This window comes from Oncorhynchus nerka, linkage group LG4 (assembly GCF_034236695.1).
Source record: "Oncorhynchus nerka isolate Pitt River linkage group LG4, Oner_Uvic_2.0, whole genome shotgun sequence".
Lineage (NCBI taxonomy): Eukaryota > Metazoa > Chordata > Actinopteri > Salmoniformes > Salmonidae > Oncorhynchus > Oncorhynchus nerka.
Window position 1 is genome coordinate 42,218,950 of NC_088399.1, and position 27,454 is coordinate 42,246,403.

General features: G+C 44.1%; 1 protein-coding gene across 1 annotated transcript; it reads left to right on the top strand.

The window, feature by feature from the left end:
• On the top strand, window positions 1-24,688 carry LOC115125363 (pikachurin). The gene is given in 25 exon segments (XM_029654874.2): window positions 1-432; window positions 897-1,006; window positions 7,061-7,147; window positions 7,241-7,267; window positions 7,386-7,503; window positions 7,903-8,038; window positions 9,561-9,727; window positions 9,819-9,934; window positions 10,045-10,516; window positions 10,642-10,742; window positions 10,902-11,002; window positions 11,075-11,219; window positions 11,332-11,521; window positions 12,385-12,510; window positions 12,608-12,851; window positions 13,072-13,183; window positions 13,350-13,478; window positions 21,534-21,606; window positions 21,609-21,713; window positions 21,826-21,849; window positions 23,000-23,075; window positions 23,187-23,330; window positions 23,451-23,534; window positions 23,676-23,779; window positions 23,885-24,688. Coding segments are annotated over 25 exon segments (3,249 nt in total). The 5' UTR covers window positions 1-326; the 3' UTR covers window positions 24,037-24,688.
• Window positions 24,689-27,454: the final 2,766 nt, after the last annotated feature.

The following is a 27,454-nucleotide window of genomic DNA, read 5'->3' on the forward strand; positions in this document are numbered from 1 at the left end:
GCTCACTACCTGGCTGCACTGATAGAAGGTGCTGTCAAAACTGTAGCGGACGTCACTGGAGGACAGTACACGCCCACTGTACTGGTAGGCTCTCTGAAGATAATTCCCGCGGATATGGTCCAGATACGCTGTGGAGAAGGCTGTCTGGTAACATCGTCCGAATGTTGACCGTCTCGGAGAGATGATTGAACTCGTCTCGCTTGCGCATACACACACCTATTCTCGGGAAACATTTTCCGTTTGCAACAGAGTGCACACTCGCTCAAACGCATTCCTCAAAGTGTTATGCTCTGTGTTGTTTACAGTTGATTAACTCTTTCTGAGTTATGGATGTCTTGAGTCAAAAGATACGCATGTGCTTTATTGCGTTGGTGTTACTGAACGCGGTGGGCATATCGTTTGCTGTTAAAAGGACGTACGTCAGAGGATCAGGTAAGTTAATGTCCTCACCTGCATTAAGTTGAAGTTCTGACAATTTATTGTGGACATTTTATTCAAGTGCTTGTTGTGTAGCTTAGTATTTGTTTTATTATGATGTAGCCCAATTCACCCAATAAAATCCTTGCAGCATTGTTGTGTTGAGGCGACACATGAACTTTGGTGACTTTTGGAAGGCGTTACAGTTTATCGGGGGTTGTTCGTACCTGTAGCCCATATATGTTGATGTATGAACTTCTTTTCCCAGTATATAGCTTAAATATAGCTGCCACGGAAGATAGCTAGGTTATATAGGGATGTGAGCTATGCTGTCAACTCAGCAGCTCTATGGGTTTGAAAGCATCCCATAGTACAACTTCCAGTGGACAAAATGGTTAAATACAATTATAAATGTTACTGTCGTTGTTCACTTGGTACTACTGTGTTAAAAAATAGTCATGTTTTTCTTGGTTGTGCAGAGCGTCTCCATCCACCTCTGGACATTGAGCTGGAGACGATCAACTGCACTGCAGTCCGGGTCAAGTGGTGGATACCCTTGAGACACATCAGTACTGTTACAGGTTACAAGGTAAGATCTACTGTGTCTCACTTATACACCTCTGGAATGATGATGTTTGAGTGTTGTAAGGAAAACCATCTCTAATCTTAGTCAAGTTCTCATGAAGAGAGAGCGACTGACCCCTGCCTAACCTTCTCCCAACAGAAGGAAATAGTTTGTTTTTATTTATTCCAAATCAAACTTCCTCTCTTGGTATATCTCTAGTAGACAGAAACGCCATTGTCATGTGAAACAGCAAAGTTTGCTTCCCACACACATCATTAGCTACTGCGGGTTTTAAATGTACTTTCCCAAGGGAAAATCAGAAAGTGGTTGTTTGCTTTTAGTCACAGTTTATATTCAGACTCTTAGTTGTAATACCGCATTGTGACAAGGCCCTGAGCCTGGGAGGAGATGATTAAATGAATAATCCATGCTTAGAGATCCACATGACGGCTTGTAAAATCCTGTAGTCATTTTGTCATCTAGTCAAAGTCATTTAACCCCCAGGGGATAGCCTACAAAGTAACTGTGTCTTTATGAGAGTGTTCATTTCTGTCACATTTCTCTCACTGCTACCTTTTGAGATCCAAAACAAGCCTGTCTTTACTGTATTTTAGCAGATTGTATGTTAACCGTGAAACCTATGCATAACCACGTTAGCAATTGAACGGGAACACTTTGTCGATTATGGGTGAATTATCAGACCAAAAGGTGAGGACACATCACTTCACCTGACACAAGACTGAATACGAATATTACACTTGCTTTTATGTAAATTTTACTGTACTTTTACTGTACTTTTACTGTACTTTTCGCAGGATTTGCCGATAAAGAAATCTGAAAATACTGTGGATACATTCAGTAACATAATAACAATATTCATGGTAAATGAGGGGTAGGTGCAACGTGAGTCGTGAGAAAAGTATTTGCACAAGAGGCCATACACCTCTCCAAAGTGTGCACAGTTACTAAATCATTTCAATGCACTTTTATGACTCAAGGAAAGAGCCTTCAACTATGAGGTTGAAGGCTCTATGAGATACAAGCACACTTGTATTTTTTTTGTTTGGAACATAGCCCTGCATCGAGATCCGTTATGCCCAAGACACAAGGGCACGTGCCCCCTCAGATTTGCCCTGCTTAAAAAAAATTCTGATGTAAAATGATTTATTAACTTAATTTGTTAAGCCCACTTTTTTATCATAATTATTGATAAAAAATATCTGTAAGCAGTATTTGCGTGGGGGGGGGGCACTGACTGGACCTGCATCCCCACCATCACACCATACTGGTGTTTACGCAATCCAAAAATGGTCCATTATAAATTGCAATCTGGGTCAGGTGGGCATAATTTGAAAGCTTGTTCTATTGTCAACATGACTAGCTAAGTTATACAATAGAATCCTATAGTGTTAAGTTTTCACAAGGCACTTTGGTGCGTATAGAATGGATTCATGAGTGCATTCAGGGGAGTGTTCCACAGCTAATTGTCTTCTAAATAGGACAAACAGGCTCATTCTGTTCAGAACAACCCAGGGTATGACGCCATGTTATCCTTATAACTGTACATTGAACATATGCCATTATAAACATTAATGCTGTAATTTACATTTGTTTTATAATATGGAAATGTGAAGTGCACATTTGGACTTAGGGGTGTGTGGTTTGCTTGTATGACATCACAGCACTAATTATTATAATCCTCAACAGCTTCGAGTTCTCCTGATTTACAGCATTCCCTTCTCTCAAGCAACGAAAAATATGCAAAAGGAGCCCAATTAGCAGGAGGGATGGGGGCATCTTCTTGTTGTGCTTGATGCTGCCGTTTAGAATGCCTGTCGGCTGAATCCCATACAGTGCTGTCAAGCGGAGAGTCTGAAGACTCTTACCTCTGACATGTATAGCATGTTAGCCACTGCGGTCCAATTTAGGTGCTTATCAGTGACCAAATCTGCCATTTTCAAACCGCATATGTGTTATGAGTGTAAAGAGCTACCAAGGTGACTTGTCTTGTGTATATGATTTAGCAAGGAAAGCCTGTCACGAAGTGTCTTTATACACTTAAAGATGCAGTTCAGTATCTTAAACGCAACAAATTTGTAACATATTGTACGAATTGGATTCATACATTTTTGTATATATTTTTTTGTATATATTTTTAAATATACACTCCCCTAAATTTGATTTATTTTTTTTCTCCATAATTTTGGATTTGAGATCAAATGTTTCATGAGGCGACTGTACATAATGTCACCTTTTTATTTGAGGGTATTTTCATACATATCTGATTTACCGTTTAGAAATTAAAGCACTTTGTACAGTGCATTCAGAAAGTATTCAAACCCCTTGACTTTTTCCAAGTTTTGTAACGTTACAGCCGTATTCTAAAATTGATTAAATAAAAATGTTCCCCTCAATCTACACACAATACCCCATAATGACAAAGCAAAACCAGGTTTTTAGAGCTTTTTGCAAATGTATTAAACATTTTAAAACTATCACATTTACATAAGTATTCAGACCTTTTAATCAGTACTTTGAAGTACCTTTAGCAGCGATAACAGCTTCAAATCTTCTTGGGTATGACGCTCCAAGCTTGGCACACCTGTATTTGGGGAGTTTCTCCCGTTGTTCTCTGCAGATCCTCTCAAGCTCTGTCAGGTTGGATAGGGAGCGTTGCTACACAGCTATTTTCAGGTCTCTCCAGAGATGTTCGATCGGATTCAAGTCCAGGCTCTGGCTGGGCCACTCATGGACATTCAGAGATTTGTCCTGAAGCCTCTCCTGTGTTATCTTGGCTGTGTGCTTAGGGTCGTTGGCCTGTTGGAAGGTGAACCTTCTCCCCCGTCTGAGGTCCTGAGCACTCTGGAGCAGGTTTTCATCAAGGATCTCGCTGTACTTTGCTCTGTACATCTTTCCCTCAATCCTGACTAGAGTTCAATGTTGGTTTCATCAGATCAGAGAATCTTGTTTTTCATGGTCTGAGAGTGCGTTAGGTGCCTTTTGGCAAACTCCAAGTGGGCTGTCATGTGCCTTTTACTGAGGAGTGGCTTCCTTCTGGCCACTCTACCATAAAGGTCTGATTGGTGGAATGCTGCAGAGATGGTTGTCCTTCTGGAAGGTTCTCCCATCTCCACAGAGGAACTATAGAGCTCTGTCACTGACCATTGGGTTCTTTGTCACTTCCATGACCATGGCCCTTCTCCCCCGATTGCTCAGTTTGGCCAGAAGGCCAGCTCTAGGAAGAGTCATGGTGTTTCCAAACGTATTCCATTTAAGAACGATCGAGGCCACTGTGTTCTTGGGGACCTTCAATGCTGTAGAACTTTTTCAGTACTGTTCCCCAGATCTGTGCCTTCGAGACAATCTGGTCTTGGAGCTCTACAGACACGAGACATATGTGGCAGAGTCTACAGACAATCATGGATTACAAAGTGTAAACCAGCCACGTCGCGGACACCAACGTCTTGCTTCCAGACAAGCTAAACACTTTCTTTGCCTGCTTTGAGGATAACACAGTGCCACCGACTCGGCCCGCTCCCAAGGACTGTGGGCTCTCATTCTCCATGGCTTACCGCCCCAATAGATCCACAGATGACGCCATTTCACTGCCCTATCCCATCTGGACAAGAGGAATACCAACGTCAGAATGCTGTTCACTGACTATAGCTCAGACTTCAACTCCACAGTACCCTCCAAGCTCCTCATTATGCTCGGGCCCTGGGTCTGAACTCCACCCTGTGTAACTGGGTCTTGGACTTCCTGACGGGCCACCACCCTCAGGTGGTGAAGGTAGGAAACAACACCTCCACTTCGCTGATCCTTAACACTGGGGCCCCACAAGTTTGCATGCTCAGTCCACTCCTGTACTCCCTGTTCACCCATGACTGCGTAGTCACGCACACCTCCAACACAATCATCAAGTTTGCTGACGACACAGCAGCAGTAGGCCTGATTACCAACAATGACGAGACGGCCTACAGGAACGAGGTGAGGGCCCTGGGGGAGTGGAGCCAGGAAAATAACCTCTCCATCAATGTCAACAAAATGAAGGAGCTGAAAGTGGACTTCAGGAAACAGCAGAGGGAGCACACCCTGCGACGGGGCCGCAGTGGAAAAGGTGGAAAGCTTCAAGTTCCTTGGCGTACACATCACTGACAATCTGAAATGGTTCTTCCACACAGATTGTGTGGTGAAGAAGGAGCAACAGCACCTCTTCAACCTCAGGTGGCTGAAGAAATTTGGCTTGGCCCCTAAGACCTTCAGAAACTTTTACAGATACACAATTGAGAGCATCCTGTCGGGCTGTATCACCGCCTGGAATGGCAACTGCACCGCCCGCAACCGCAGGGCTCTCCAGAGGGTGGCGCGGTCTGCCCAACGCATCACTGGGGGCACACTGCCCGCCCTCCAGGACACCTATAGGACCTGATGTCACAGGAAGGCCAAAAAGATCATCAAGGACATCAACAACCTGAGCCTCCACCAGTTCACTCCGCTCTCATCCAGAAGGCAAGGTCAGTACAGGTACATCAAAGCTGGGACCGAGAGACTGAAAAACAGCTTCTACCTCAAGGCCATCAGATAGTTAAATAGGCATCGCTAGCCGGCTACCACCCGGTTACTCAACCCTGCACCTTAGAGGCTGTTGCCCTGTATACATAGACATGGAATCACTAGTCACTTTAATAATGTTTACATACTGATTTACTCATGTATATACTGTATTCTATTCAACTGTATTTTAGTCAATGCCACTCTGACATTGCTCAACCTAATATTTATATATTTCTTAATTCCATTCTTTTACTTTTAGATGTGTGTATTGTTTGACACTACTGCACTGTTGGAACACAAGCATTTCGCTACACCTACAATAACATCTGCTAAGTGTGTGAATGTGACCAATAAAATTTGATTTGATTTACAGACAATTCTTTCAACCTCATGGATTGGTTTTTGCTCTGACATGCACCGTCAACTGTGGGACCTTATATAGACAGGTGTGTCTTTCCAAATAATGTCAAATAAATATATATTTTTTCCACAGGTGGACTACAATCAAGTTGTAGAAACATCTCAATCAATCAATGGAAACATGATGCAATGGAAACATGATCAATGGAAACATGATGCACCTGAGCTCATTTTTTTTGAGTCTCATAGCAAAGGGTCTGAATATTCATGTAAATAAGGAATGTCTGTTTTTTTATTTTTAATAAATTAGCAAAAATGTCTTAAGAACCTGTTTTCACTTTGTCATTATGGGGTATTGTGTGTAGATTGCTGAGGCTGTAACGTAACAAAATGTGGAAAAACTCAAGGGGTCTGAATACTTTCCTGAAGGAACTGTACAGGACAGGAGTTTACCCTTAGAGGGTTAATGCCAACACTGTGCAGTACCAGCATAGGCTCAGGGAGGATGTTTGGAAGTAAGAAGGACAAGGAACACTTCAATCCTATTAGACATGTGAGTGTACTACTTGAACAATCTGCTGATGTGCAGGGAAAGCGAGGTGCGCACATTGATATGGCATCTTGTAGTCCTTGAGGTGCTGGTTGTGGCAAGATGCTAATTCAATTGAACAGACTGCAAGCCTTGAGATATTTTTGAGTTATTACAGCTCTTTGTCTCATTTGGAGTTCTGTTGTCTGCATTTAATAGTGTGACGGGCATATTGTTCAGCGTGGCAGTAACCATGCCTTGCCGTGGTTGAGCAGGCAGCTGTACACTAATTGTTCTACCGTAAAACAACATGCAGTTAGTGTTTCAGCTTTGACTATGGCTTGTCATTGTAATGGGCCACATTGTTAAACGATGAGCTAGGTCAGCCCAGAAATCTGATACAGTTCAGTGGGCTACAGTAACTGTTTGTCTCTTATAGGCTCTTTTTTTTGTCCTCTGCTGTCCTCCACTCCCCACAGTCCTTTTGTGTACAGACAACCACATGGTTTCCTTGATTTGTTTTACAATACAAATGATCCCAGAGGTGATTTAATCTGAGGTGTCCTGAGATGTATACAGATATGTATATTTATAATGTATAATTCTACATGCAGTATTTGTGTATTCTGCTGTAGGTGTTTTACACTGAGATGAGGAATGGCCGTCCAGCAAGTTCAGCAGTAGCAGTGAATGTTCGTCTCAGTCTGGACGTGTTGGCTGCAGTGAGCTATTTCTCCTTCTATATTGAATATGTTATATTTCCAAGTTATTCTTTCAACAATTTCTCTCTGAAAATCCTTTATTTTGACCTTCAGGTAAAGTTCAATGGGCACACCATTTTTGTAAGTGTATTTTGCATTACATGTTCAACTAATATCATTCAGCTGAGATTACTGATAGAATGAGCACAAAGTGTTTATCTTCCTATATATCTATTTTTAATCTTCCTGTGGCTGTAAGGATGTAGAAATTGGCAGTTTGAAGATGGCAGCTCAGTATGTGTTTAGTGTCGGTGCGTATGGATGGGCAGGAGAGGGACGACCCAGCGTGCCACGGAGAGTCAGCACCTTCCAACCAGGTAAGTGGATGGAGGAGAGGGACTCACCTTGGCCAGTCTAGTCATCCTGAATGAGGGAAAACCAGTGCGCTTACTGCGTGTAGCAATGAATCTGGGGCTGAATTATTTACTGAATGTTTAGAAAAGAGTGGAATGGTTGGAGGTGGCACTTTGACTACAAATGGCTCTTCTGGGATTGTTATTCTCAGTTCATTCGCTGTACTGTACAACAACAATTTGATGCTGGGGGTTGAGGGGAGCTTCATGCGTCACGGGAACCTACTGAATGCCCCTTTGCTCCACTGCCCCTGAATGCACCCACGCTTTGAGTTAATAACAAGGACGTGGAATTTCAGAGAAAAGATTTCACATCTTTGATTGTTTTTGTATCTTTCCACACTCCACCACTACCCTCAACAGAGATGTGCATGCCCCCCTCGGCCCCCTCACAACCAGCCGTAAGGGCTGTTTCGGACACTGAAACCGAGTTGTCATGGAAACAGAGTGAAAGAAAGGGAAGCTCACCTGTCCTTCATTTCATTGTGTATTATATCAGGTAAGAGTTGTTTTTCTTCTTTTTATAGCGCTTATTAGTGTGTGCCCCAGTCAACAGCTTGTCTTCTTTCCTTTACTGCTGTTATTTTTCCTGAATGTGTGTAATGGTTAAATGTGTCCTTGAATTAACGTGAAGACCACTTTGGCTGAAAATATTATGGTTGTGCATAATCTCGGTTAAGTAAAATCTTGCAAAATGGGTTCAGCTGTCTCATTAACTTGTGGGTCTATATGTGTTTAGAAATGGACAGTTCCGACGGTTTGTGAAGTTTCCACCCTCACAAAAGGAAACTCTCAGTCTTCGCCCCCAATCCTGATACGTCTGTATACACAGTGGCGAGAACCCAAAGACCGGAGCTACTCCAGCTCGTTATCTCACACCTCCCATTCAATCCCGGCTGATTCTTTGGTCTACACGCAGTATCTGTCCACGGGAGATTAGGTTGTACATAACGTACGGTGGCTATTTTCAACAATCTCCCGGAACCACTGCTCTTACAGATAGGTTGCCAACACGTTTGGTTTTGATGAACAAAAGCAGTGGAGGAAAAACAATGTTGGAAATCTACAGGAGTGCTAAGCGTGATAATGGATTTTACAGTGGTTCACGAGGTTAAGGTCAGACACACAAACACCACAATACTTTGCGAGGTTGACAGTTCAATGGGGATGAGCTGTGTGCATTTTCTTTTTTCTATGGGTACAAGGATTTAGAGAAGATCTAAAGAAATAGTCAATTAGTCAAACATTTCGATAGATTTGAATGGACATTCCAAAAAGGAGTCATTTGAACAGCAAACCGAGTAAATGTTTGCGTGCAGCCTGTTTGCGTGTTGGGACCAAACATGGAATGTTAATGATGCTGTGAAGTACCGTAGGATTTTTATTGAGTAATTCATCTCTTGTCTAAAGAGCTGGCAGATAGCAGATATCCAGAGCCAGGGACAGACCACACACATACAGTATACACCAGAGAGGGACGATGTGTGTCTGGATCCAGCTAGATACTGTTCTGTCCTTTTAACAAGATGACTAGAGGGCTAAAATGACTGGAGGGCATTTCTCGCTTGAATCTGTTGTGAATAGAGGATGGATACTGACTATCATTGAAACTACGTGACCGGAGTTGAAGGATGTTGACAAAGGCAGTATAATACTTATGAAGGCTGTAGTCAGCATGACTTTGTGGACAAGGGCAACGCGAACATACTTCACTTGTCTATATTTTGCTGAGCTCAGTTTCACTGACAGGCTGTTGTTCAGACCTTCACAATTCTATAATGTTTCAACCTGTCTCAGCAATGGCAATATGAGCAGGCAATTACAGTAAGCAAGCGGGTGTTTCGGGTGTCTCACACATGTACGTGGATGTTGTCTAACGTGTGTAAGAGAGTTCCTAACCTATCCCTTACCCGCCTGTCTTTGACACACTACCCAGTCAGATTGTAATGGCTGAGTCAAATGCATTCACAGTTACTTATACCGTTACCTCAGAGTCTGTCTCTACCTGTGATACCATGCAGACCAGAGCTGGACTCTGATTGGACGTCCCTAAAGGATCCAGTGAACAGCAGCTCGGTGGTTGTGAGAGGACTGGATCCTGACACTCAGTACCATTTTGCTGTCCAGGCAGTCAATGTCTACGGAGCCAGCCCACACAGTGCCATCACTGACCCAGTATGGACCTTCAGTGAGTGTTTTGGGAGGCATCTCTTCATGAATGATTTGACAAACTGCTCGTCCAAGTCCGTGATTGCCATGTATTATTGTCTCTGTGTCAGGTGTGCAGGAAGGGGGCAGCGGGAGCTTGGGTCAGGGTTCGCTTGGCAACGGCAACATTCATCTGGAGGATTTGACTGATGTTAAGAACTCTGATTATGGGGCCCTCATTCAGGAGGTAAAAGACCGTGTCATGCAGGCTTCACAATCACTCTGTTTCTCGTTAGCTATTTGCCAAACGTCCAAGTATCTCTTCTTTTTTTGTGTGTCCTACTGTCTTTGCTCCAGCCACTTTTCTCTCCAGAAGAAGACCGAAGATCTCTGCCGAGGTCCCGAACATGGAGTCCCATCTCACACACAGGGGGAGGAAGAATGTCTTCTAGAGAGAACACTGCTGATTCTGGCACCATCATCACTGTTAACAAGGCAACCACTATAATATCCACCTCTACCACACTCATTCCCACCAACCACACCCATACCACCAACCCAGTTGCCCTCACCTCGTCTCCAGGCCTGGATAGCCTTCTGCCGACCCCTAGCTCAGCCCCACTCCCGGCACGCTCCACCCTGGCTGGCCCCCTCTCCCCTACCCCTCCCGGCCCCAGGTCCCAGTGGAAGGGACAGGTGAGGGGGCTGTATGACCTGGCCTGTGAGGACGCTCTATGTTCTCTCAACAGTGTGTGTATAGATGACTACCAAAGTGGGGGATCTCGCTGTTACTGTGCCCTGGGCCGAGGAGGGGACGCCTGCTCTCAGGGTGAGACAAGAGAACCACTCTAAAGGACTATTATTTCTTAGTTGATGGACACTAGTCTCTCTCTGTTTTGCTACTGAATTTGAGCTTATTTGTTTATTTTTGTTCCTGGTTTCTTTGTCCTCCAGTTGTAGTGGTGAAATATCCACAGTTTTACGGCTTCTCCCATGTTGCCTTTGAGCCTCTGAAGAATTCCTACCAATCCTTTCAGATCATGCTTGAGTTTAAGGTAAAATGTTGATGTCCGTTTCATTCTGAATGTGTTGCAGTTCCTTCATAGAAATAAGCTGTAAAGCTATTGTGTGCATCCCAAATAAAAGGCCAATGGTATTGTATTCTAAAGGATGTAAAACAAATGGATGCTCACCCCTGTCTTGTTACCCCACAGACTGACTCCGAGAATGGCCTTCTGTTGTTCTGTGGGGAGAATGAACATGGCAGTGGAGACTTCACCTCGCTGGCTCTCATACATGGGAAGCTCCACTTTAGGTGGGTGGATGTTGATACAAATCAGTCAGTCACACACTGACTGACTCACCTCACCTCTATCTGTGTGTGCAGGTTTAACTGTGGCACAGGCACTGCCCAGATAGTGAGTGGGAGTCGGGTGGCACTGGACCAGTGGCACAGTGTCGTTGTCGGCAGGGAGGGTGCGATTGGCTGGCTAAGACTGGACAATGACACACCTGTCACAGGACACTCACAGGTGAGGACAATTCATTCTGCTGCTACTGGTAAATATACATTATACAATGTAATAACCCTATGTGCGGCCCGGCTCTGTTCGGGTGTGTATCTCCTAATCTCTGATCCTACAGGGCGACTACAATAAGATCACATTCAGAACCCCTCTTTACGTGGGCGGCTCCCCTAATGCTTATTGGCTGGCCAGGACAGCAGGGACCAATCGTGGTTTCCAGGGGTGTATCCAGACGCTAAGTATCAACAGCAGGGTGACGGACATGAGGCCTTGGCCAATGGGATGGGCTCTTAGTGGGGCGGATGTGGGTGAGTCATTGAACTGAAGCCACTGGATTCTAATACATGAATGTTTCCATCATAATCTCTCACCTCATTTACTCTCTCTGTTTGGTGAGTTTATTCCTGCTTATTTATGTTATTGCGTGAAGGTCATAGCAAGTAACATGTCAATCAATGATTATCATACAAGTGTTTAATGACAAGTTATAAACTTCTAATTGTTCTGAAGCCCCTTTTGTCATGTCTTCTTTTCTGTCGGAACCAACAACTTCCTGGTCACTGGCCAATTTGCCTTCTTTCTTGTTGATGTCTGAATATCCTAAGAACATACTGTCATCTTGAGTCAGTTGTTCAGTAGATATTGTGACACACAGCAGTCCTTGTTGTGCACAACATGTGCACATTAAGACTGAGCAGACAAAGCTTTGATGTGTGGGTCTGCGTCTGGTTAGATTGGCCTAGGGTTGGTGAGATGCGTTTCTATGGCAGCCTCTGGAAGGCTTCCTCCTCATCACTCCTATTATTCAGAGAGACAGAAAGGAAGTCTGTGTTCTAGTTCAATAGGATTTGATGAATGCCAGCAGGGAGATGCCAAAGTGGTCAGACACAATAGTCCCTAATGAGCTGACTCAATAAATTAGATTATGTAAAAACTAAAAAAGGGAGACTGACACACTTTGTATTTTTTCTGTCTTTCTTTTTTTTTTTCACTCTTTCTCCGTATCTATCTTTCAATATATCTCTTCCTCTTTTCTCATTCTGTCTTTCTCTCCCTCGCTCTCTTGCTCACTTTCATAAACATCTGTTCTCTATGCCTCTAGCATGACAGAATGTATGTAGGACTGTTTTAAATGACTGGTACACTATGGTGTATGTGGTTCACCCTGTAGGTGAATGCAGTGCCAGTGTCTGTGAAGGGGTCACCTGTGCCAATGAAGGAACTTGCTTTGCCAGCCATGCAGATGGGTACATATGTCTGTGCGCACTGGGTTATAGGGGTCCTCTATGCCAGGAGAGTGAGTAGCTACCACATCTCCACATTTTTTTTAAATCTTGAACTTACTGTAATTACACACACACCTTACCTGTAACCCCTTCCATGTATTCCCCCAGGCTTCCAGCTGGTGGTGCCGTACTTTAATGCGTCTGTGCTGTCGTACGCCAGCGCCCCCTGGCCTCGGTCCTCCAGACACTACCTGTCCTGGATGGAGTTTGAGGTGACCTTCAGGCCGACGGCTCCTGATGGCATTCTGCTCTACAGCCAGGACTCAGCCAGCAGAGACTTCCTGTCAATCAGTCTGCTGGGAGGATACTTGGAGTTCAGCTTCGACTGTGGCTCTGGGACAGCCACCATCAGGTTAAGGATAACAGTAGGGTTGCTTAGTCGTGGGAGAGTCCTGTTTTTGAGAAGCATGCACATTTCTTTTTAAATATTTCAACATGTTGACGTTGTGGAGCACACATTCTGAGGAAAGGCCATCTATGTGCAGAACCAAGGCATTACATAAATGTAACCAAATAGAAGAAATGGTGTGTCTGGTAAGCACTGGTAAGGTTGATGTATCGTTCATGTGCAGGAGTGAAGAGACGCTCACAATGAACGAGTGGCATGAGCTGCGTGTCTCCAGGACGGGCAGAGAGGGCATCCTGCAGGTGGATAACCAGATGCCCACACACAGCCTGGGTGAGGTACAGACCTTCATGGAGCCTGCTGAAAACATACACTGAACATTTCAGTAAAGACTGATCATAATGTATTCAAACTGTAAATTAGAAGAATACTGAAATGTGAATTTGGTCATCTTTGATTGTTGTTTGAAGTAAATGTAGTTTGGCTTCCTCTCCTGTTGTTCAGGGAGCATTCACTCAGATCAGGTGCAGCGGTCCTCTGTACATCGGGGGCGTTCCAGAACACACCAACCCCAGGACTAAGATCAACGCTGGTGCTGCCTTGTTCCACCACTTCACTGGCAGTATCCAAAAGGTACCACAGACCAATGAGCCCCCAGTGTTTGGTAGGTAGATATGACACCACCCAGTAAACGGGATGTCCTGTGGACATTCGGCGACGTTCCCATTTTGTCCCTTAAGGGTTTCGGTGCGACGTTATCCCAGTGACGTTCTAAGATCACTACGTGATGATCCCAAGGGAATGTTCTCTGGGGGACTTTTGTCTAGTTCCCTGTACGTTCCCACTAAAGCATTCACACTAAAGTGCTAGGGAAGGTTAATGCCAGGACTAAGTTTTTGGGTAGAAAGTCCAAGCTGCTTGATAAGGACTCCATAAAAGTGCTAGCCACTGCCCTCATTCAATGCCATTTTGACTCGCTAGTACTTCCTGGTTTGGGGGGGGCCTTATCTAAGCTTCTGAAGGGGAAGCTCCAGATAGCCCAGAATAAGCTGATCAGGATAGTCTTGAAGGGGAGTCCACATACTCACATAGGCAGGAGCTGCTTTCAAGAACTCAATTGGCTGCCTGTTGAGGCTAGGGTGTCCCAGATTAGATTGGGTTTGGTTTACGGGAGTATTTATGGTTCTGCGCCCAGATTTCTAACTGATTAAGAAAATAAGGTGTACGCCACTTTCTAAGCAAACTTTGGGATTTATAAATCCCAAACTTGAATGTGCGGTCCTCCACTGGCACTTTGACCCATGCGTACGCACATAAAATTAGAAACTGCGACTCCGATGGCAGAAGGATGACACTCAAGAAATGCTTTGAAATTGATACCAGTGTGTAAAATAAATCGAAATATTACCTCTCACGTATTATATATGAAGAGCTCCCTGGAGTACACCCAAAAAACAGGATTTAGGATAATAAATACAAACAGAGATCTGTTTTTGCAAAAATAACCCCTCAAATATGCTGTGCAGTTTAATCGGGAATCATAGTTAATTGTATCTGTAATTATTCAACAATACTTGCACGTTATTAAATGTATTCTAATAAATAATAAGGTGAACAGTTGGACAAATGACATTTAAACTGATGCATGTTTCGATGCCTCAGTCGGGCAGATACGAGTACACAGTTTTCATTTATTGTTATCACATGTTTGTTGCACAGAACTGTCAATGTGATAATGGCCCTGTCATTGTCAGTTAAAATCAGGGTAATTACCACACCTGAAGGTGTTACGCAACTGGGTAGCTTTGACCATCAAACAGGTGGGTATAAAAAGGCATGCAATTACAATGTGTAATGACCCACAATGGCTGCTTTGGCACTGTTGGAAGAATTCGGAGAGAGTGAATTTTCAGAGACCAGCAAGATTTACTGGCCGATGATGAGTGGTTTATGAGCCGGTTCTGAATTACCAAGCGTTGTTTTCTTGGATCTCTGTGCTGTAGTGGGCCCAGCTTTACAGAGAAGCACCCGCAGAAACCAAGCCGTGCCTGTCGCACTGCAACTCCTTGGCAACCTCGTTAATAGCGTCTATAGTCTCTTTGCTTTTGCAGGACTGCATATGTGAGGACACGGCCGCTGGAGGGTTGTGACACACGAAGTGCAGTGGAGATGCCGGGGCTGGGCGCACTCGGCTTCCGCTCAGCTGCAGCGCCACCGACCCCCGCTGGAACACTCGGCTTCCGCTCAGCTGCAGCACCACCGACCCCCGCTGGAACACTCGGCTTCCGCTCAGCTGCAGCACCACCGACCCCCGCTGGAACACTCGGCCTCCGCTCAGCTGCAGCACCACCGACCCCCGCTGGAACACTCGGCTTCCGCTCAGCTGCAGCACCACCGACCCCCGCTGGAACACTCGGCCTCCGCTCAGCTGCAGCGCCACCGACCCCCGCTGGAACACTCGGCCTCCGCTCAGCTGCAGCGCCACCGACCCCCGCTGGAACACTCGGCCTCCGCTCAGCTGCAGCGCCACCGACCCCGCTGGAACACTCTGCTTCCGCTCAGCTGCAGCGCCACCGACCCCCGCTGGAACACTCTGCTTCCGCTCAGCTGCAGCGCCACCGACCCCGCTGGAACACTCGGCTTCCGCTCAGCTGCAGCGCCACCGACCCCGCTGGAACACTCGGCTTCCGCTCAGCTGCAGCGCCACCGACCCCGCTGGAACACTCTGCTTCCGCTCAGCTGCAGCGCCACCGACCCCCGCTGGAACACTCGGCTTCCGCTCAGCTGCAGCGCCACCGACCCCCGCTGGAACACTCGGCTTCCGCTCAGCTGCAGCGCCACCGACCCCGCTGGAACACTCGGCTTCCGCTCAGCTGCAGCGCCACCGACCCCGCTGGAACACTCGGCTTCCGCTCAGCTGCAGCGCCACCGACCCCGCTGGAACACTCGGCTTCCGCTCAGCTGCAGCGCCACCGACCCCCGCTGGAACACTCGGCTTCCGCTCAGCTGCAGCGCCACCGACCCCCGCTGGAACACTCGGCTTCCGCTCAGCTGCAGCGCCACCGACCCCCGCTGGAACACTCGGCTTCCGCTCAGCTGCAGCACTACCGACCCCCGCTGGAATACGCAGCGACTAAAAAAAATAAATAGAAAATGTCAATGTTTGTGTAAATATATGTTTAAACACAACTTGAATGCATTTGGTTGACTCTTTTGAAACGAGGGAATTGTCATTCCATACCTGGATCATCCGGTGTGTCTTGCATGGTTGTGTCCCCCTCCACCTCCGTCACTACTCCACTCAAAAGGCTTTTATATCGGACCTCTTCTTTTTTATTTCTGAGAGGGTCCGACCTTCTGAGCCAGCAGCATTCAGTGTCTGCCACATGCTGCCACTCTAACGACTTTTTGGCATTTGTAATGCCCACACTGTGTCCACCAAACAATATATTTTGCTTCAACCTCTCCTACAAGAACTTCCATTTCACACTGGGTGAAATGTCTTTTTTTTAGCCTTTCTGCCGTTATTGTCGTCATGCAGTCAGTTTTTGATGAATATTAATTAGGGCGTTTCATTTATAGGCAACTATGCTGTCTGGCTGGTGTGTTTACGGACATATTCAATCAATCCTTATCTCAGTCTGCTGTTCCCACATGTTTCAAGAGGGCCACCATTGTTCCTGTTCCCAAGAAAACAAAGGTAACTGAGCTAAATGACTATCGCCCTGTAGCACTCACTTCCGCAATCATGAAGTGCTTTGAGAGACTAGTCAAGGACCATATCACCTCCACCCTAGACCCACTCCAATTTGCTTACCGGCCCAATGGGTCCACAGACGACGCAATCCCAAACACACTGCACATTGCCCTGACCCATCTGGACAGTAGGTTAGGGCAAAAAAGTATTTAGTCAGCCACCAATTGTGCAAGTTCTCCCACTTAAAAAGATGAGGCCTGTAATTTTCATCATAGGTACACTTCAACTATGACAGACAAAATGAGAGAGAAAAAATCCAGAAAATCACATTGTAGGATTTTTTATGAATTTATTTGCAAATTACGGTGGAAAATAAGTATTTGGTCACCTACAAACAAGCAAGATTTCTGGCTCTCACAGACCTCTTCTTTTAAGAGGCTCCTCTGTCCTCCACTCGTTACCTTTATAAATGGCACCTGTTTGAACTTGTTATCAGTATAAAAGACACCTGTCCACAACCTCAAACAGTCACACTCCAAACTCCACTATGGCCAAGACCAAAGGACACCAGAAACAAAATTGTAGACCTGCACCAGGCTGGGGAAGACTGAATCTGCAATAGGTAAGCAGCTTGGTTTGAAGAAATCAACTGTGGGAGCAATTATTAGGAAATGGAAGACCTACAAGACCACTGATAATCTCCCTCGATCTGGGGCTCCACGCAAGATCTCACCCCGTGGGGCCAAAATGATCACAAGAACTGTGAGCAAAAATCCCAGAACCACACGGGGGGACCTAGTGAATGACCTGCAGAGAGCTGGGACCAAAGTAACAAAGCCTACCATCAGTAACACACTACGCCGCCAGGGACTCAAATCCTGCAGTGCCAGACGTGTCCCCCTGCTTAAGCCAGTACATATCCAGGCCCATCTGAAGTTTGCTAGAGAGCATTTGGGATGATCCAGAAGATTGGGAGAATGTCATATGGTCAGATGAAACCAAAATATAACTTTTTGGTAAAGTCTCAACTCGTCGTGTTTGGAGGACAAAGAATGCTGAGTTGCATCCAAAGAATACCATACCTACTGTGAAGCATGGAGGTGGAAACATCATGCTTTGGGGCTGTTTTTCTGCAAAGGGACCAGGACGACTGATCCGTGTAAAGGAAAGAATGAATGGGGCCATGTATCGTGAGATTTTGAGTGAAAACCTCCTTCCATCAGCAAGGGCATTGAAGATGAAACGTGGCTGGGTTTTTCAGCATGACAATGATGTTGCCCAACAATGATGTCCGTGTTGCCAAGCAACAGCCCCAAAACATCACTGCTCTAGAGGAGATCTGCATGGAGGAATGGGGCAAAATACCAGCAACAGTGTGTGAAAACCTTGTGAAGAGTTACAGAAAACGTTTGACCTCTGTCATTGCCAACAAAGGGTATATATCAAAGTATTGAGAAACTTTTGTTATTGACCAAATACTTATTTTCCACCATAATTTGCAAAAAAAAACATTTTTTTCTCATTTTGTCTGTCATAGTTGAAGTGTACCTAGGACGAAAATTACAGGCCTCATCTTTTTAAGTGGGAGAACTTGCACAATTGGTGGCTGACTAAATACTTTTTTGCCCCACTGTATGTAAGAATGCTGTTCATCGACTACAGCTCAGAATTTAACACCATAGTACCCTCAACTCCTCAAACCTGCCCTGTGCGACTGGGTCCTGGACTTCTTGACAGGCCGCCCTCAGGTGGTGAGGGTAACAACACCACCCCGTTGATCCTCAACACTGGGGCCCCACAAGAGTGTGTTCTCAGCCCTCTCCTGTTCACCCATGACTGCGTGGCCATGCACGCCTCCAACTCAATCATCAAGTTTGCAGACGACACTACAGTGGTAGGCTTGATTACCAACAACGACGAGACGGCCTACAGGGAGGAGGTGAGGACCCTCGGAGTGTGGTGTCAGGAAAATAACTTCACACTCAATGTCAACAAAACAAAGGAGATGATCGTGGACTTCAGGAAACAGCAGAGGGAGCACCCCCCCTATCCACATCGACTGGACAGTAGTGGAGAGGGTGGAAAGATTTATGTTCCTTGGCGTACACATCATGGACAAACAGAGGGTCCACCCACACAGACAGCGTGGTGAAGAAGGCGCAGCAGCGCCTCTTCAACCTCAGGAGGCTGAAGAAATTCGGCTTGTCACCAAAAACACTCTCAAACTTTTACAGATGCACAATCGAGAGCATCCTGTCGGGCTGTATCACCGCCTGGTACGACAACTGCTCCTCCCACAACCGCAAGGCTCTCCAGAGGGGAGTGAGGTCTGCTCAACGCATCACCGGGAACAAACTACCTGCCCTCCATGACACCTACACCACCCGATGTCACAGGAAGGCCAAAAAGAGCATCAAGGACAACAACCACCCGAGCCGCTGCCTCTTCACCCCGCTATCATCCAGAAGGTGAGGTCAGTACAGGTGCATCAAAGCAGGGACCGATACACTGAAAAACAGCTTCTATCTCAAGGCCATCAGACTGTTAAACAGCCACCACTAACAGACTGGCTGCTGCCAACATACTGACTCAACTCCAGCCACTTTAATAATGATAAAAATGATGTAATAAATGTATCACTAGCCACTTTAAACAATGCCACTTCATATAATGTTTACATACCCTACATTACTAATATCATATGTATATACTGTACTCTATACCATTAACTGCATCTTGCCTATGCCGTTCGGCCATTGCTCATTCATATATTTTTATGTACATATTCTTATTAATTCCTTTACACTTGTGTGTGTGTATAAGGTAGTTGTTGTGAAATTGTTAGGTTAGATTACTTGTTAGATATTACTGCATGGCGGTGTCATCTGTTTTGTTACCAAATCACCTTATACCACCCACCACTGCGACCTGTATGTTCTAGTCGGCAGGCCCTCATTACATATTCGTCGCCAGACCCAATGGCTCCAGGTCGTCTATAAGTCTATGCGAGGTAAAGCTCCTCCTTATCTCAGTTCACTGGTCACAATAACAACACCCACCCATAGCACACGTTCCAGCAGGTATATCTCACTGATCATCCCCAAAGCCAACACCTCATTTGGCCGCCTTTCCTTCCAGTTCTCTGCTGCCAGTGACTGGAACGAATTGCAAAAATCGCTGAAGCTGGAGACTTATATTTCCCTCACCAACTTTAAACATCAGCTAACCGATCGCTGCAGCTGTACATAGTCCATCTGTAAATAGCCCACCCAATCTACCTACCTCATCCCCATACTGTTTTTATTGACTTTTCTGCTCTTTTGCCCACCAGTATCTCTACTTGCACATCATCATCTGCTCATTTATCACTCGTGTTAATCTGCTAAATTATCATTCTTTGCTACTATGGCCTATTTATTGTCTGCCTTTTGCACACACTGTATATAGACTTTCTTTTTTCTCTATTGTGTTATTGGCTTGTTTATTCCATGTTATTCCATGTGTAACTCTGTGTTGTTGTCTGTGTCACACTGCTTTGCTTTATCTTGGCCAGGTCACAGTTGTAAATGAGAACTTGTTCTCAACTGGCCTACCTGGTTAAATAAAGGTTAAATAAATAACTAAATAAAAAAAGCACAAGCATTTTGCTACACTTTCATTAACATCTGCTAACCATGTGACAAATAAAATATGATTTGATTTGGGTGTCAAAAGGGTGGGACAAGACGCTCGCTCACATGTGCCAAATTTCAAGTTGATTGTGATTTATGAAGGTAAACCGGCGTTGGACATGCGTGCGCACTGTTATAAATCAGAATACTTTTGTGCATAAGCCCTTTCTGTGTTTCGTCCGTACTCCACCCTTTGACGTGAATCCTCTGCACAGTTTTCTAAATGAGGCCCCAGATCAGGTGTCGCTAATGTGTACTTATCAAGGTTCAGTGGTAATGCTGGGAAGGGCACTGTCTTCTATACTGGAGTGGAAGGAGTTGCCTCTGCACATAAAAATCACTTCCCCCTCTGGGCAGCATTAAAAATAAAGTAAAAAACACTGTTTGATGTCTTCTGTGCCCGTGTGAATGACCCCTATGATGTAACTGCAATGATGAAATAGATGTTCTTTTTTTTGTTTCATTATCTCGCTGTCATACTGTGTTCAACCGTGTTCGAACTTGCCCAGCCATCTTGTTTCAAGAGGAACACAATGGAAATAAGTCCCAGACTTTGTGTGTTATCCTCCGTGATTTAACTCATGTGCATGTATGGCTTTTTCTAGTTGTATGAGTGCTTGTTTTTTTTTAAATGGTTGAATTAATAAACTGAACTACAAATAAAACATCAGGTGACGGTCCCAAGTGAACGTTCGTTGGCGGACCTTTTTATAGTTCCGGTTAGCCGCTTTTAAGACCTTCTTGGGATGAAAAATACATGCGCAATGTAATAATGTATGTCAAAATGTGTCAACTATAGAAGTTGAAAAAACTGTATGTGAAAGCACTCTGTGTCCCCAGCATTGCCAAAAGACAAAGAGCTGTGACTGGATCATTTGTTCACCAATCAGGGCCTCGATGGGCTTGGCAACAGTAACAAGGGGTGGTGTATAATGAAACTAAGTTGTGTGTGTGTGTGGCCTCGGTTATTTTTTTTATTTTTTATTAAAAGATCCACGGGACAAACCGGGAACTAGACAAAATCCTCCAGCGGACCATGACACGTCCTGACGACTTTAGGCAACCATTTCATGGCGTCACGGGGACGTCCCAACGACTCATTTTTGTTTGCAGGGCATGTCCCCCCCCCCCATAGGAAATGTAAAGGTTTCTAATCTCATCGCTGTCAAAAACACTACTGAAGCTATGTGGTTCTGTAACAGTATTGTACATAATGATTGCCGGGGATACATTACATAGTTATGCCCTAACTATTTGTCTCCACCCTCCTGTATTCTTATTGGCTGTTCCATATTCCTCTGCCCTTCCCATCTCTATCAGATCACTCTTAATGAGCGCAGCATCCGTCTGCCCCAGGACTTCTCTGAAGGGGTAAACATGGAGAACTCCCTGCACCCTGTGTAGACTCCCCCTGTGCCAACAGGGGCATGTGCCGCCCAAAACAGGCCCTGTATGAGTGTGACTGTCCCCTGGGATACACTGGAAAGCACTGTCTACAAGGTCAGACCTCTCACTGCTATACTATATAATACATGTGTATGTTGCATGCACACATCTCTAGTGTACCCACCTCTCACCCTCTCTCTTCTCTGACCATGGTATTGCTGAGCAGAATGTGGAACTTACTGCATGAACTGTAAGTCTCACTGTGTGTCATGTTGCTCCGGTGCGTAATTCTACAATGACATATTATAACAATAAGCTGTATTACAGCATGTGAAAGCATGTGGCGTTTACTTGTAATTGGAAACACCCTATTGATTTGAATGTCCATGTGAAAAGTTGTAGTGCCATCTAGTGGAAATTGTGGGTAAGTACAGGTTCCCCTTTACTGTGCCTTCAGGAAGTATTCACACCCCTTGAATTTTCCCACGTTTTGTTGGTACAGGATGAATTTTTTTGTTGATTTAAATTGAGATTTTGTGTCACTGCCAACCACACAATACACCATAATGTCAAAGTGGAATTATGTTTTTAGATGTGTTCATAAATTAATTTCAGGCTATATGCTGAAATATCAGTACATATTCAATATGAATTTTCTTAAGTCACATAAGTTGCATGGACTCTGTGTGCAATAATAGTGTTTAACATGATTTTTGAATGACCACCTCATCTCTACTCCACACATACAAATAATTGTAAGGTACCACAGTCGGGCAGTGAATTTCAAACACCGATTCAACCACAAAGACCAGGGAGGTTTTCCTATGCCTCCCAAAGAAAGGTACCTATTTTTAGATGGGTAAAAACTTTTAAAAAGTAACAAAAAACATTGAATATCCCTTTGAGCAGAAACGGAATAGAGCTAAGCACAGGCAAAATCCTGGTTGTCTGCTTTCCAACAGACACTGGGAGACTAATTCATCTTTCAGAAGGACAATAACATAAGTCCAAATTAACACTGGACTTGCCTACCAAGACGGCATTGAATGTCCTAAGTGCTCTAATTACAGTCTAGACTTTTAAAAAATGGCTGTCTAGCAATGATCAACAACCAACTTGACAGACCTGGAAGAAAAGCCTCCCAGCTGTAATCGCTAAGGTGATTCTGGACTGAGGGTTGTGAATACTTATGTAAATAACATATTTTTGTATTTCATCTTCAATACATTTACAAAAAAATCTAAAAACATGTTTTCACTTTGTCATTATGAGGTATTGTGTGTAGATGGATTAGAAAAAATATATATTTAATCATTTTTTAATTAAGGCTGTGACCATAACAAAATGTGGAAAAAGTCAAAGGGTATAAATGCTTTCTGAAGACACTGTACATCTTTTAGTAACCGAGACAACTGAGACTCCCCAGTTTATTGGACGAAGCTACCTCGTTTATAACAACAAGGACATTTTAAAGAGGTATGCCCCTTCGATTTTCCAGATTATTTGCATATTTCATTATGTATCGACTAACCATGTCAGTAGATAATACTTTTATCTCTTCACTCTTGACTACTATCTCTGTATCAGGGTGTCAGGCTGCAGGACTCATGTGTTGCTGCGCTTTAGGAGCTCTGCTCAGGATGGCTTGTTGCTATGGCGAGGCAACACTCCTGTGAGAGCCAACAGTGACTTTGTTTCTCTGCGCTTGGAGGACGGGGCTCTCATCTTCAGGTACAGGTAGCCCTGTAAACAATGGAGGCTATATATATATATATATATGTATGTATGTATGTATGTATGTATGAGAGAGAGAGAGAATGCTTCTCTCTAACGTTGACCCTTTCTATTCAGCTATAACCTTGGAAGTGGTGTTGCCATAGTAATGATCAATGGAACCTTTAGTGATGGACAATGGCATCGGGTCAAGGCAGTCAGGTGACCTCTCACTATTCCAGCCTTTCTTTGGCTCTGAAATATTGACGTGTTGACAAACAATTACGTTACCTGCATTTACACAGCGATTTGGTGGAGTCTGTTTTCTGGTGGTGTGATGTAATGAGGTTGTGTCTTTATCAGAGATGGCCAGTATGGGAGCCTGACAGTCGACCACTATGAGACCAGTACAGGGAGATCACCAGGCAACATGAGACAGCTCAATACCAACAGCATGGTGTACCTGGGTCAGTAGTGCTGTTGGAGATAGCAGGGGTGGTGGTGGGAATGATATGGTGGTAATATTGATGTTGAAAATAATATTAAGGATGATGATGCTGTGGTTCCTGCAGGTGGAATGAAAGAGGTTGGCTTGTATACCCATGGCCAGTACCTGTGGGGCCTGGTGGGCTGCATTTCTCAGCTCACCCTCTCTACTGACTACCACCTGTCTCTGGTAGAGGATGCTGCCGCCGGCAAGAACATCAACACATGCCGGCCCTGACAGCTGCTAACCTCGTTTCCCTGGGCACTCATTTACAGAGGGGACTCATTTACAGGGGGGACCATGAGCAGACTATATCATGTTTTATAATTATGTTCATATTCACTGTATGTCTTGGGATGAACCCAAACACTCAATTGATGGTTAAACTTGCAAATATTTTATTATTTATTATTTTTTTACTGTAAAGAATTTCCATTGTTTTGAAAATGTATATATTTTTTGATCTCATGGGCATTAGAGGCATGAAACAGCCTTCTAGAATCTCTTCGTGCCTGATACTGAGGTGGGGTGTAGGGTTTTGTACTGTCAGATACTGCTATCCAGCTGTTTTGTGTATTTAATCCCGTAATACATGCATTGTGTTTACTTTATGTTCATATTCCTAACTCTTATTATTTCTTATTGTTGTTGCATTGTAGAGAAGGAACCTGCAAGTAAGCATTTCCTTGGACAGTGTACACCATGTGTATCCTGTACATATGACGAATACAACGTTCAACTTGCATTGTAACCATATATCTGTCAAAGGAAATATATAGGATGTATATGTATTGCAATATGCGGAAGATTTTATGGATGTGGAAATATATACAAATGCCATAACATGTCCTGACATGCCTTTTTACAAACATAAACATTTTAAATAGCATGTTATATTTGATTGTCTTTCATTGAGAAATAATGTGGTAATATTGTCTAATAATGTGGTAATACAGGTGTACCACTAAAGTTACCTTTCTTGTGTTGTGTCATAACAGAGAAAAAAGTCTTCAAACTGAAACATTATTTTCCCAAACAACTGACCACCTACTGGGCCAGAAATAGTCTGCCAGACTCCTCCATACAAACACATATATACAGTCCTTGTTATATTGTCTGCCATAGGGGAACAATAGCTCAATAGAAAGTGATGGCGAAGGACATTTCCTAGAAATGTTCATGCACATCTTCCACTCAAAAAGATGTCAGTCAGAAATTGCTGAATAAAATCATCTAAATTTCAGTAGGAGAAAGAGCAAATGTTCTGTTTTCTGTTCTGAGAATCTTAAGGCCATTTCTGCCGTTCCAGATGAAAACGGTCTCAGAACAATTACTCCTCCTACTGAAAAGAACATCATTTTTTTGTGAGTGCTCTATTTCCATCTAGCAACGTGCAGTGTACCTTTTTCTATACAACAGATTCACAGCGGAGACCTTGCTTGTTAGGAAGATACCCCTGTGCTCCACACTGTACAATACTCACGCTGTACAATAATCAGTGCATAATACTCACACTGTAATACTCACTGTACAATACTCAGTGTATAATACTCTCACTGTACAATACTCAGTGTATAATACTCTCAATGTACAATACGCACGCTGTACAATACTCAGTGTATAATACTCTCACTGTACAATACGCACGCTGTACAATACTCAGTGTATAATACTCTCACTGTACAGTACTCAGTGTATAATACTCACGCTGTACAATACTCAGTGTATACTGCTCTCACGGTACAATACTCACGCTGTACAATACTCAGTGTATAATACTCTCACTACAATATTCACGCTGTACAATACTCAGTGTATACTACTCACACTGTGCAATACTCACTGTACAATACTCACGCTATACAATACTCACTGTATAATATTCTCACTGTACAATACTCACACTGTACAGTACACAGTGTATAATACTCTCACCGTACAATACTCACACTGTACAATACTCTGTGTATAATACGCTCACTGTACAATACTCACGCTGTACAATACTCCGTGAATAATACTCTCTCTGCACAATACTCATGCTGTACAATACTCCGTGAATAATACTCTCTCTGCACAATACTCACGCTGTACAATACTCCGTGAATAATACTCTCTCTGCACAATACTCACGCTGTACAATACTCCGTGAATAATACTCTCTCTGCACAATACTCATGCTGTACAATACTCTGTGTATAATACTCACGCTGCGTAATGCTCGCTGTACAATACTCAGTGTATAATACTCTCGATGTACAATAGTCACGCCGTGCAATACTCAGTGTATAATACTCCCACTGTACAATACTCCCACTGTACGATACTCAGTATATAATGCTCTCACTGTACAATACTCACGCTGTACAATACTCAGTGTATAATACTCACCCTGTGTAATACTCGCTGCACAATACTCATGCTGTACAATACTCGGTGTATAACTCTCACTGTACAATACTCATGCTGTACAATACTCAGTGTATAATACTCACACTGTAATACTCGCTGCACAATGCTCATGCTGTACAATACTCGGTGTATAATACTCTCACTGTACAATACGCAGGATGTGCAATACAAGGTGTATAATACTCTCACTGTATAATACTCATGCTGTACAATACTCACCGTTTAATACTCATGCGGTACAATACTCGGTGTAATACTCCTACTACTCATACTGTATAATACTCATACTGTACAAAGTAGTGTTGCCAGCTTAACAATACCTCAACCCGAACACTTGCAAATGACAGAAAGAATGCATTGGTCGCTGTCAACTTATATAAGGCAAAAGCATGTACTCAGCTGGAAAAAGATCCTCCTCAGCCTCTCATTGTAACCGGGGGAGTATAAATAGCCGAGATCTGACGTTTCAGTTTTAGTCACGATTACATCCCAGGTCCACTGTTAACAAGGTGTGTATATGGCGAGATCCTTGTCATTTACTGTCGTTAAGCAGACTGCCACAGTTAATTAAGGTGTTCTGTATTTCAGCTGGATAAGCTAATAATACAATGTTATCTGTGCAGTTTTACCAAGCGGTAATGATGGGTCTGCTCTAAATCACTTTGCTCTCCCATCACTGAGCCCAGATAGAGGGAGACAGTCTGTCTGGTTCTGGGGGGGGGGGTCCGTGAGCAGAGTGGTGGCCCCATCTTACCCCACTACTCCCATCTCACCTCACATTCCAGTTACCTGGGGATACAAATGTCAAACACAGATTTAGGTGAGATATTAAGAGAGGGAGGCATACAGAGAGACAAAGACTGACAGCCTGGGCAAAGATGCTGAGATGTTCTCTCCGACTCATTACGATTATGCTGACAATCAGAAGCTACAAGGACAGTATGATGTGAGCCAGTGTGGGTTTGATAGATCTCTTCCCTGAGAGCTGTTCCTAGAGGCCTGAGATCCTGTGGACACCACAGAACAAAACAGTAAAGCATTGTGGCTGCACCACTTCTCATGGTCTTACCTCAAGTTGCTTGTACTGTAGCTTTTCTTGAGAACCACTGAAAGAAAAGGAACTGTCAACACATTCTCGAGACTGTTTGTTTTTTGTAGGAGGTTAGATCAGCTTATTGCAGATAGAACCCACAATCTGTCAATGTAACTGTTTGCATAATTTCCATTCCCCATATAGATACAC